This window comes from Calonectris borealis, chromosome 18, assembly GCF_964195595.1.
Source record: "Calonectris borealis chromosome 18, bCalBor7.hap1.2, whole genome shotgun sequence".
NCBI lineage: Eukaryota > Metazoa > Chordata > Aves > Procellariiformes > Procellariidae > Calonectris > Calonectris borealis.
The window spans coordinates 265,315-277,232 of NC_134329.1; the positions used below are offsets into that span (position 1 = coordinate 265,315).

The 11,918-nt window shown below is 60.0% G+C and overlaps 1 protein-coding gene across 1 annotated transcript; it reads right to left on the minus strand.

Moving 5' to 3' along the window:
• LOC142089940 (apelin receptor A-like) lies at nt 1–1,197 on the minus strand. Its single transcript, XM_075167075.1, is given in 2 exon segments — nt 1–1,093; nt 1,096–1,197. Coding segments are annotated over 2 exon segments (1,179 nt in total). The 3' UTR covers nt 1–16.
• Nucleotides 1,198–11,918: the final 10,721 nt, after the last annotated feature.

Here is an 11,918-nt window from a genome sequence, read left to right on the forward strand (position 1 = left end):
GGCAGGGCAGCGGGAGCTACAACTTGGTGCCGGCCGTGGGCAGCTCGGAGCGCTGCGTGGGGCCGCTCAGCGTGGAGGAGGCGGCGGCGGCGGGCGGGCGGCGCGGCCCCAGCAGCAGGCGGCAGCGGGCGCGGAAGCGGCCGTCGAGGAAGGCGTAGAGCAGCGGGTTGAGGCAGCTGTTGAGGTAGGCCAGGCAGGTGGCATAGGGGTGCAGGCGGGCGATGAGCCCCAGCAGCGCGCAGGGCAGCTCCAGCAGCCCGGCAGCCGCCAGCGCGAAGAGGCTCTTGAGCAGGTGGAAGGGCAGCCAGCAGCCGGCAAAGACGGCCACCAGCGCCGCGATCAGCCGCAGCAGCCGCCGCCGCGCCGCCGCCTCGGCGCGCCGCGGGCGGAGGTGGCGGCGGACGGCGGCACCCACGCAGCAGTAGCAGACGGCCATCAGCAGCAGCGGGGCGGCGAAGCCCAGCGCCGTGGCGCCCAGGCTGAGCGCCGCCGCCCGCCCCGCGCCCCCCGCCGCCAACTCGCACAGCGTCCGGTTGCGCGGCCCCCGCCGCGCCTCCCGCAGCAGCAACGCCGGCAGCGCCGCCGCCGTCGCCGCCGCCCAGAGCGCGGTCAGCGGGCCCAGCCCGGCGGGGCGGCGGCGGGTGGCGGCGCGGGGCGGTGGGGCGGCGCGGGCGGCGGCGCGGCAGCGCTCGGCGCTGAGGCCGCCCAGGCAGAAGGCGGAGGCGAACATGCTGAGCAGCACCAGGAAGCTGCTGAGCTTGCAGAGCGCCGCGCCGAATGGCCAGTGGAAGCGCAGCGCCGTGTAGGCGGCCCAGAGCGGCAGCGTGGCCACGAAGGCCAGGTCGGCCAGCGCCAGGTTGCCGATGTAGGCGTCGGCGGAGCGGCGCCGCGCCCGCGGGCCGCGCCACACCGTCAGCAACACCAGGCCGTTGCCCGACAGCCCCAGGGCGAAGACCAGCAGGTAGAGCAGCGGCAGCAGCGAGAAGGACACCTCCCAGTCCGCCTGCCACTCGCACGCCTCCCCCGTCGCGTTGCCCGCCGCCTCCTCTCCGTAGTAGTACTCCTCTGCTTCCACGTACTCCATCGCGACCGCCGCCCCCCGCGCCTCGGCCGCGCAGCTATAAGGGGGCCGTCGGCCCCGCCGCCACCCCCGCCCCGGGGCGGCCCCAGGACCGTCGCTCCGCCCCGGCGCAACATCCTCCCCCACCGCCCCGCCGCCCCCTCGTCGAGTGGTGCCCGGCAGCCCCTGGCCCCCTGCAGCAGCTGCCGCAGGCGGCTCGGCTGGCTGCCGGTATCCCGCGCTGGGATGCGCGGGGAGCGGAGCGGCGGCAGGAGCGATTCTCTTCCCGCAGCCCCCACGCTGCCCGCGGGGCACCGAGAACGACGGGCGAGGAGCGACGGCAGGCGGGCGCGGGGATATTTTGGTATAAAATTCACGACGCCTCCTGCAGTGCCCCCCGAGGGGGTGCGATGCCTACGCAGCCCAAATCCACATTCCTGTAGCCTTTAAAGGCGAGCGCACGCCCGGCGCCGTGCCGGAGCTGAAGGCTGGAGCGGAGTGCCAGGCATCATGCAGGATGAGCAGGCGAGGATGCAAAAAGCAAAGGGTGCAAAAGCCTCCCGGTGAGCACGGCAGGGAAGCAGAGCAGTGCTCAGCGTGGGGAGTCTGTGGAGTCCCTGGTCCGGGCATGTCAGCACTCTGTCTTTGCACCAGGCGCTCCTTGGTGTTGCTGTGCTGGAGCACAGCCTTGGCCGAGTGGGTCTTGGAGGTCCGGTTGAAGGAGATGAAGCAAGCCCCAGAGCATCCTGGCGTCGTGAAGCGCCATCCCCCTTCTCCCCACCAGCACCTCATGCCTTCCTCCAGCGGCTCCCTCCAGCACCAAACCTGCTCTCACCTCCCTGTTCAAGCGCAGAGGAATGGAGGAGAGGTGGCAGAGTGTCCCTCCCACTGCTTTTTGCACAGACCTGCGCATTTACTGTGTTTTCTCAAAGGCAGAAGTGAGTTTGTTCTGTTCTGACCAGTGTTTTTTAAGAGCTGTCAGGTCCTTATTCCCATTGGACTTGGGGATAAGGAAAAGGTGGTTGCCTCCTGCAAAGCAATCTCTATGTGCCGAGCATAGGAGGAGAATGAGCCTGCGCTGGAGCAGGAGAAGGAGCTCTTAGCACTGCTCAGTTCAGGCAAGGGGGAAGGAGGGGCTGACACTGCAGCTGGGAGCGTGGACTTCCTTTTGAAATCGCAGCTGGGTTAGCTGGATGTGCTAGGCCACCCCCCTGGTTCACAGCATTTAGCGGCAGCAGGGCTCGTTGTCAAGTGTTTACACATTCCCCAGTGAGACTGCACCCACTGCACCCACTAAGCATCCTCACTCTCCCCTTCCCCAGCCACACTGAGGGTGGGGAACAGGCAGGATTGTCGGGAGCCCTAGAGCCACCAGCATCTGCGAGGTCTCTGGAAGCAAGTTCTCTCTCCACTGAGCTGGTTTCCTACAGATCGTGGTCTCTGTATTTCAGAGAAATTTTTTTTTCTTTCTTTTCCTCCTCTCAGACACACCATAAAAACCTCCTTGTTTGAGGAGAGCCTTGCAGAAGACGCTTCCCCTGTGTTGGTCCCGAGGTGGCGGGTGGCCAGCTGCAGTGCTGCCAGGAGCAGGGAGGGAGTGCTGGGCTGTGGTGGGCTGCTTGCTCCCAGCAGAGGTTTTTCCCTCCCTGGGAAGGGAGCAGTTCCTGTCCCACAGTGGGAAGTGGGCAAACTGAACCCTGGACCATGGTCAGTAAGTACCTGGGAGCCAGGCAAGAGGACCTCCCTGGGCAGGGAGCAGTTCCTGTCCCACAGTGGGAAGTGGGCAAACTGAACCCTGGACCATGGTCAGTAAGTACCTGGGAGCCAGGCAAGAGGACCTCCCTGGGCAGCAGGGACATTTTGGGGTCTTCCTCATCCTCTGTACTGTGTGCCCAACACTGCAGAGCCTTTCCTCAGCCTCAGCTGCCACATTGCATGAAGCTCAGGGTCATAGAGGGCTGCGGAGCGAGCAGGAAGGGTGGCCCACAGCTGCTGCAGCTTGTGAGCGGGCAGTGGTGTCTGTGCTGGGGCGCTGCGGGCAGTGAGAACATGTCGGGGCTACTGAGAACATCCTGGGGCTGCGCTGCACATGCGTGCAGGAGGGCTCCCCGAGCCCTCGTTGCTGTGGGGTGATGAGGTGGACCCTAGGAGAAGATGGAGATGTCTTTGTTCACCAGCTGGAGCTGTGACAGATGCAGGGGAGGTGGTGCTCTGAGGAGGTGAAGAGTTTCATACCACCCCAGCCCCGCTGCCCAGGGCAGGGTTGTGTTGTTTCCAGGCCCTAGCCACTGTCCCTGACCCAGCCTGGGTGCAGGTGAGGTCCCCAGATGGGGCTTGAGGCACATTATAGAGCCAGGCTTGGGCAGGGGGGCTTGTCTCCCCTGGAGGCAGCTGGGCCCAGCTCTCCCATTGCAGCTGGGAGCTGTTTTGCCATTAGCTCTGTTGCAAGCAAGCGCCCTGCCCTGATGAGCTGCTGGGGCTCTTGGCTGAGCCCTCTGTGTCACCTTGCACTGGTTGTGGCTGAACTGAAAGCACCACCTTGACTGTGGGTGGCTTTTTCCGGCTCGAAGAATCATGGGTGATTCCTGAGAGCCATCATCTCTGCTGGGTGACCCATGCGGTGGGTGGGTGGCATGCTCCTGTGGCCATGTGCCATCCTCTCAGGAGGCCTGAGATTGCACTTTGGGGAACCAGAGCCATGCCATGAGGCTGCCCCATGCCGTAGCTGTGTGAGTCCCCACAGGATGGAGGCTACGAGGCTTCTGGGGAGGATTTGGACTGTGCCACTGGCCCCAGTAGGCTTCACCAGCCAAGCACCTTTGTACCCTTCCCCTAGGTGAGCACCCAGCTGGTGCCTCCTCAGCACAGGTGGCAGATCGGTGGGTTTCAGTGCAAACTCCAAGCTGGAGAGAAGAGACTCCAGGTTCATCTAATACAGGAAATCAGTTTGTCCCTGAACCTGTCCCATGGGCTGGTCCCCCTCCTCGCACCAACGCCACCCCTCTGTGATGGCACCCCAGAATGTTGGACATTAGGAGAAATTTCTTTACTGAAAGAGTGGTCAGGCCTTGGAACAGGCTGCCCAGGGAAGTGGTTGAGTCACCATCCCTGGAAGTATTTAAAAGACGTGTAGATGAGGCGCTTAGGGACATGGTGTAGTGGGCATGGTGTGTTGACGGTTGGACACGATGATCTTAGAGGTCTTTTCCAACCTTAATGATTCTATGATTCTATGATTCTATGTCCAGGGACTTGGGAAGGGTCTAGTCTTGCTAGTTCAGATGGTGATTGAAGAAGCTTTGTATGTCTAGTGCCAGGTTTTAGTAGAAAAAGAAACTAGAACAATTTCCTCTTTCAGACTCAGAATAATGAGGTGAATGGGGATCACAGCAAATCTCTGCGTGCCTATGCTGCGCAGGGGTGGGAAATTCCTCTCGCCATCCTGCTTGCGCGCTTTCTGGGGGCATAGCCTCTCCAGAGGCGTCTAGGACCAGGCAGGGAAATTTTATACTGCCAACAGTCCCTGCTATGGTCTTGAGGCTGTTCAATTTGCACACGGATGGCGTTTCAATACAAGTATGTAGCTAATGCTTCTCAGCTACTTGTTACTAATCTTTTCCTAGTTATGGGCAATACTAAGATCTGGACAGGCTGGAGAAGTGGGCCTATGTGAACCTCATGAAGTTCAATAAGGCCAAGTGCAAGGCCCTGCACCTGGGTCAGGGCACTCACCAGTATCAATACAGGCTGGGGGATGAAGGGGTTGAGAGCAGCCCTACAGAGAAGGACTTGGGGGTACTCGTGGGTGAAAAATTGGAAATGAGCCAGCAATGTGCTCCCGCAGCTCAGAAAGCCAACCGTCTCCTGGCCTGCATCACCAGCAGCGTGGCCAGCAAGAAGAGGGAGGGAATTCTGTCCCTCTACTCTGCTCCGGTGAGACCCCACCTGGAATACTGCGTCCAGCTCTGGGGTCCCCAGCACAAGATAGACATGGACCTGTTGGAGCAGGTCCAGAGGAAGGACACGAAAATGATCCATCGGCTGGAGCACTTCTCCTATGAGGAAAAGCTGAGACAGTTGGGGTTGTTCAGCCTGGAGAAGAGAAGGCTCTGGGGAGACCTTATTGCGGCCTTTCAATAGTTAAGGGGGGCTTATAAGAAAGATACAGAGAAATGTTTTATGATGGTTTGTAGTGACAGGACAAGGGGCAATGGCTTTAAACTGTAGATGTAGACTGGACATAAGGAAGAAATGTTTTATGCTGAGGGTGGTGAGACACTGGAACAGGTTGCCCAGAGAAGTTGTGGATGCCCCATCCTTGGAAGTGTTCAAGGTCAGGTTGGATGGGGCTTTGAAAAACGTGATCTGGTGAAAGGAGTCCCTGCCTATGGCAGGGGGATTGGACCAGATGATCTGCAAAGATCCTCTCCAATGCAAACCATCCTGTGATTTTGTGATCGAATAGGTATGGGTTCACATTTGGTTCATTCAGGTTAGAACAGAAATTATTAAGGAAGGGCCAGTGCACAGTGGAGATCTTAAAATCACAGTCAGGTGGGGAAATTGCAGTGGCAACTTCTTCCAAAAGAGAAAAAGCTTCTCAGGTATCTTCCTTGGAGGAATCTGGGGCTGCTACCCGAGATCTCAGGTCCCTAATGCAGAGGTCAAAAGACTCTGGGAGAGGGCTTGGAGGAGTCTCGGGTGGATCCCGGAGGACAGAGTTTCTTCCAAAAGAGGCCCAACAGCTCAGGCAGCTGCCTGGGAAGAGCGCTTGGTGAGTACCTGGGATGACAGAGACCTGCCAGAGGAAGAAAACCATCTCAGGTGTCCATGCTGGGAAGCCCCTGAGATGCCCCCAGGGGCGGGAGGGGGGGGTCAGGCAGTGCTGGTGTCCCCTGAAGCCATGGCAGCCCCAGGGGGCCGGGCAGCAGGTCTCGCTCTCATGCTCAGGGAACAGCGGATCGCTGGTTCTGGGGTCAGAAAGGAGTTTTTTCCCCTGGGCAGATTGGCACAGGTCCCCGGGGATTTTTCGCCTTCCTCTGCAGCACTGAGCACCGCACCTTGCCAGGGCTCCTCGGGGCCATTTCTGGCCAGAGATTCCCTGCTGTTGCAGGACCGGGAGTCCAGCTGTGCCCTGCATCCCTCCGCCTCTCTTCCCTGTGCCAGGTTGGCAGGGGAACCTCAAGGACTTCCATGCATTAGGTCACCTGGGGGTCTTCTGCCCTGTGCAAAACATGGTCTGCTTGGAAAGGCTGCAGGCGTGATGCTCCGTGAGGAAGGAGCTGCCAGTTGCCGCCCGGCCGTGCATGCAATAAAAGCGGAGCCTTGGTCTCCTCTGCCAGAGTTCTGTTTGTGTCTCGTCTGTCCTGGTTGCAAGTGCGAGAGCTTCATCCTGCAGGAGCCGCCTGTACCCTCCTGCCTGTGGTGCCGGGGTCGTCCCCCCTTGGAAGGCCTGCAGCTGCGGTTCCCAGCCAGTCCTGGGGGATTCCCCTTGGCATCATCAGCCCATGGCATGTTCAGCTGCTCTCTCCTGGGCATTGGGTTGGGCTGTTGTACCAGGCAAAGGGGTGCCTGGTGCTCCACACCCGTCCATCTCCAGCGGCCCACTCCAGAGGAGTCTGGCAGCCTCTGCCCTGCCGGCAGCCTGGGTTTCCCTGGGCCTGTCCCCGCGGGCAGGGATGGCACAGGAGCCTGTTGCCAGAGCCCGGCCCCTCTCCGGATTCCCGCTTCCCAGTGGGCAGCCCAGTGCCTGCCACCCTGCCAGACCCCCGTCCCCAGCAGCAGCGGCCAGGAGCAGGGCCATGCCCAGGGGCTCCAGAGGGGCTGTGAGGAGGGAGGGGAGCACCTCTGTTTCCCCCCAGCCTGGCCAGCATCCAGCCCTTTCCTCCAGGGAGCGGCAGGGTCTGCCATGGCCGTGCTGATGTCCAGCCTGGAGGGTTAGTGCTGACAGCAGCAGGAGGAGCTGCTCTCCGGGAGAGCGCTGGAGCCTGGCTCCCTGCATCCAGTCCCAGGGGCACCCGCCGGCTCGGCCTGGGCATGCCCGAGGGCTGCGCCTCTGCCTGCTCCTCTGCCTGCTCCTGCAGGGTCCTGCTTACGGACCTGTTGGCCAGGCGTTTCTGTCCCTCGGACCCTGCCGGTGCCTCCACAGCCTCCCACAGAGCAAGTCCCACACGCTCGCTGCCTCCAGGCAGCCAGGACCTCTCTGCTTCTGCTGCGACCGGCTTTCTTCCCGCTGCCCCGTGGGAGCTTGGCTCTTGCTGCGGGACTTGGCCAACACGAGCTCTGTGCTCAGCTTGCCCACCACCCGCATAGTCCTGCACCCTGGCTCCCCGCTTCCTCCTCCCCGCCAGACAGGGAGGTGTCCCAGTCATCCGGCCTCTGCTCCCAGGGCAGCAGCTCCGTCCCCGGGAGCAGATCAGCCCCATCCATCCCTGCCCCGTCTCCAAGGGCAGAGGACCCGATGGCCGTGCCCAGTCAGGCCCTGCGCACAGCCCAGCTGCGGCGGTGGGAGCCCCAGCAGGGATGCGTGGCCTCACCCGTCCTCCTGCCCCGGCTCCGTTCCCCGCCCCCTGCTCACAGCCCCAGCCTCTGCCTGCAGCCCCTTTATTACAAACTGCTGCAAAACAGCCACTAGTAAAAACAAATACATACATATATATATATAAAAAATATATATATACACACTATGACTCACTACGATCTTCCCCTAGGAAAGAAAATATCCCTACAGTACAAGAGCAAAGCAAAGGGATGTACATGACGAGTTATTCAGGGAATCCCCATGGGGCAAGACGCGAGACCCGTGTGCGCCTGCAGACGCTGCTCACCCGTGATGTGGGGTGTCACCGGTAGGACACTCCCCACCCCGTTCCCAGCAGCGGGGCTCATCGGCGGTGCAAAAGTCTCCCATGGGAGATGCTCTGCATCCCCAGTCTGAGGCCAGCTGGGCGTCCCCGGCCAGGGCCTGCTCAGACCGGGGAGCTCCTGCGGGGGAGTGCGTTGGGGTCGGCAGCCAGGTACCTTTTCCACCCTGTGTGGTGCAGATGCATGGATGGGTGTGGGACATCAGTCCCGGGACAGCCGTTGCTGACTCCTCTTTCCTGGGAAGGGCAGGTCGTTACCGCCGTGTCTCTGTCCTGCGCCCATCAGGGTTTCTTTGTCCTAACAGCTGCTGCCCAGCGAGCAGGGTTCGGCTGAGCTTAGCAGGGATGTCCCGGGACCCGGCTAAGGAGACCTCCTGCTTGGTCAGCACCTTGCCCGGTTCGCCTTGGCGGGGGCTCCGGCACCGTGCCGAGCCCAGAGGACTCCAGCGGAGCTTAGCCGAGCCGAGCCGAGCTCAGCCCAGCCCAGCCCAGCCGAGCTCAGCCGAACCGAGCTCAGCCGTGCGGAGTCCAGCTCAGCCGAGCCGAGCCGAGCCGAGCCGAGCGGGCCGAGCCGAGCCCAGCCGGTTGGGACGCCGCGGCATGGGCGGGCAGGGCGGGCAGCGCTGCCTGCAGCGCGGTGCGGCTCCTCCAGCCGCAGGGGAGGGTGGGCGGGAACCGGCCCCTCGGCACCGCGCACCGGGCGCTGCAGCTCCTCGTCCTGCTGCGCTCCGGCGGGGGAGCGCGGGCTCGGAAACCTCCTGCCCACAGCAGGGGTCAGTGGCCAGATGGAGAGGGACGCTGCCAGGGGCCGGGGAGCGGGGTCTGGGGAGCGACCCAGGGGACCCTGTGTCTCTGGCAGCGATTGCTCGGATGGCAAGGAGACGGACGCAAAGGGACTGAGCCGATTCCCGTGATTCCAGCGCGCTCTAGAGGCATGCAGTGCCAGGCAGGACTAAGCCTGCGCCAGCCCTTGGCTGCACCCACGGCAGCCTTTGCCTTGTGCTCAGCACTGCTGGCCAGCCTGTCCCTGCCGCCGGGCTCGTTAGCCAGCCGCGTCTGGGCTAGCCCCGCTCTCGGGACGGACATCCCACGCGTGAAGCGTTGCCTGGGGTTGCCCTGAAAGTGGAACAACTCTGGAGCGTTTTCCCGCTGCTGCTGCTGCTGCTGCTCCCGTCCGTGCGATGTACGTGGCGGTTTCCCTCCCACGTCTCCGCTGGTCTCTGCCTGCAGGACGTGACCCATTGGCCTCCATTTGTGCATCCCGCACGCTGAGGATGGAAAGCAGCGCGATCCTGCTGCAGCTGCCGCGGGGACAAACCCACGGGGAGAAGGGGTGGGCTGGGGTGAGGGTAGGTGCCGCGGGAGGACAGCGGGGCTGGGTGGGCTCTGGGCAGCACCCCCCTCGGCAGGGGTCTTCCCGGCCCGGCCCCCGGGATGTTTGAGGATGCTTGCTTTTCCAGGGACGAGCCGGCAGGAGGAGCTGGACAGGAGCGTGAGGAAGGGCAGCTGCCAGGCTTTCTGCTCCCTGGGCACACTCGGGGCTCCCAAGGGGCCGGGCCGGGCTTCCCCTCCCCGTTTTTGCCAAGATTTCTGCTCTGACTTCATGTCGCACTTAAGCGTATATCGGATAAGCTTTGTTTCCCGCCCTGAGAAGGTAACACTGGCTTTCCTGTAACAGATGAACAGGAATCTTTGCTAGTGCTGAACACAGAAACCTCGTGGGTGTTGGCATTCAGATTTTCCTAGCTTGCTCCCGCCAGCATCCGAGGGGACTATAGATTTTGTGGAGCACCATCAGGACATTACTCTCAGGGAGAGTTTCTGGACAGATACGTTGGCATGATTTTCTTGCATAATGTCCACTTGATCTGCAGTTGTTGTTTTCCTCGGCGGGCTATGCTGCTGCTATGCCTGATGCTGTATACTGGACTGAGCGAGGAGAGGAGCCATGTGTCCAGGGACACTGCAGTTGGAGAGAGAGCTGGGCACCTGCCTTGCGTGATGAGTGAGCTCTTGGTGACAGGGACTGTCCTTTGGGTTTGCGTAGTCCCTGTATGGGAGTCCAGAGCCGGCGTAATCGTAATGAATAGCCCTCTGTGTGTGTAAGGGAACGACATTCACCCACGGTTTCATGTTGAATCTAAAAGGCCCTGCTTTGAGACAAGGGGGCTGGAGCAGACGACCTCCAGAGGTCCCTTCCAACCTAATTCTCTTTTTTGGGAAGATGAGCTCTTTGGAGACACTGACCCTACCTGGCGGATTGTCAGAGTTGCAGAGAGACTTGGAAATCTGTCCCTACATGCACCAGAATCTCTGCAAGGTGGACGCTCTGTTTTTCTTTCCACACAGGTTTGTCACCTGCTGCTACTGCTTTAAATACTCCAGCAGTACACTTCTCACTTGGCCTTTGTCTTCCACCACCCTCACCAGGTGCCTCGTCCCCTGGCATGTACTCCCCCAGCTCAGCAGTCAGGAAGGCACTCGCAGGACACACTGCAGAGGGAGGGAGGTCCACAATCACCACCAGCAGCCCGGGGAGAGCTGGCAGCCCGTCTGTGCGTTGCTAGAACTGCTCAGGGTGAGGTGGAGAGCAGACATCTGCTCTGTGCATCGAGCAGACCCTCAGAAGTTACCCTCCAAACAGACTCGGCCCTTTGGGGACGTGTCCTGCCTTCTCTTCTCCCACACAAAGATGTGGAGTGCCATGAGAAAGCTGGAGTAGAAGTAGAAAAGGTGCATGTCCTGGGACTGTGGGCCTGGGTATATCGTCGGTTACCTTCTAGTATACTGACCCTCTGTCATCTTCTCCTTTTCTAACAGGATTTTCCTTTCACACAGTATTAGCAGTGTGCAGTAGCGTGTGTTCGCCCGCTTGGTTTCATTGAAATGTACCTGAAGTTTTCTCGCTAACTCTGTTAACTGCTGGTAAGTGTATCACAGAATGATGTAGGTGGGAAGGGACCTCTGGAAGTCTCTAGACCAGCCTCCCCCTCCAAGCAGATGTTGCCCAGATCCTCCTCTAGCTGAGCTTCCAGTACCTCTGGGGATGGAGATCCCACAGCCTCTCTGGTCCCTGTCCCAGTACGTGAGCCATCTCATGGTAGTTTTTCTCCCTCATGTACCTAGTTGGAGTTCCTTATGTTCTAACATGTGCCCATTGCCTCTTGTCCTATCACCACGCACCTCTAAGAAGAACCCAGCATTGTCCTTTCTGCACCCTCCTATTAGGTAGCTGAAGGCAGCAATCAGGATCCCCACAAGCCTTTGCTACTCCAGACTGAATACACCCAGCTCCCCCCACCTCTCCTCATGGAGTATCCTCTACTCCCAGCCCCTGGTCATCTTGGTGGCCTCCACTTGATTTGCTTCTGTGTGTCAGTGACTTTTTCTTATGTTTTTATCTGGGAGCCCCAAACTGGACACAGTACCGCAGATGGGGTCTCACCAGGGCGGGGCAGTTTTTGTGAGGCTCCACGTTAATTTTGTTTGTCGCCCGACTCTGTTTACACTCTTCTGGTTTTTTGGATAATAAAATGCAAATTGTTATTCCAGAAGCTTAAGACCTTCTCATTCCCTGTAGGTTGACATGAACGCTGTCTTTTTTTTTGATGAGAACGATGTTTGGGATCTACAGACACTTCCTGAGAAGCAGAAGGGGTCCAGATGCTCCCTAGAAGCACCAAAGTGGTGCAAGCGCTTGTCTGAGGCGGGTTCCCCAGGCTGGGCTGCAGTCAGAAGCCAGTGAGCACTGTCTGCCTCATGGTTCCACAAGAAGGAGCTCCTCATTTTGACAGAAAGGATGTCCTTTACAGAGGAAAGGGAAATTCTGACTGTCCTGCCCCGAGGATGCAGATCAGAGTCTGCTTTCGTTGTGTTTAGGTTTTTATTTAGTTAATTAGAAGCCTCTTCTTTTATACCAAAATCTGTTTTTGTGGTTGGCACAACAGAACCAATTTGGACATAGTTTTTCTTACAAGCGTCACCTTTAGGCTTTC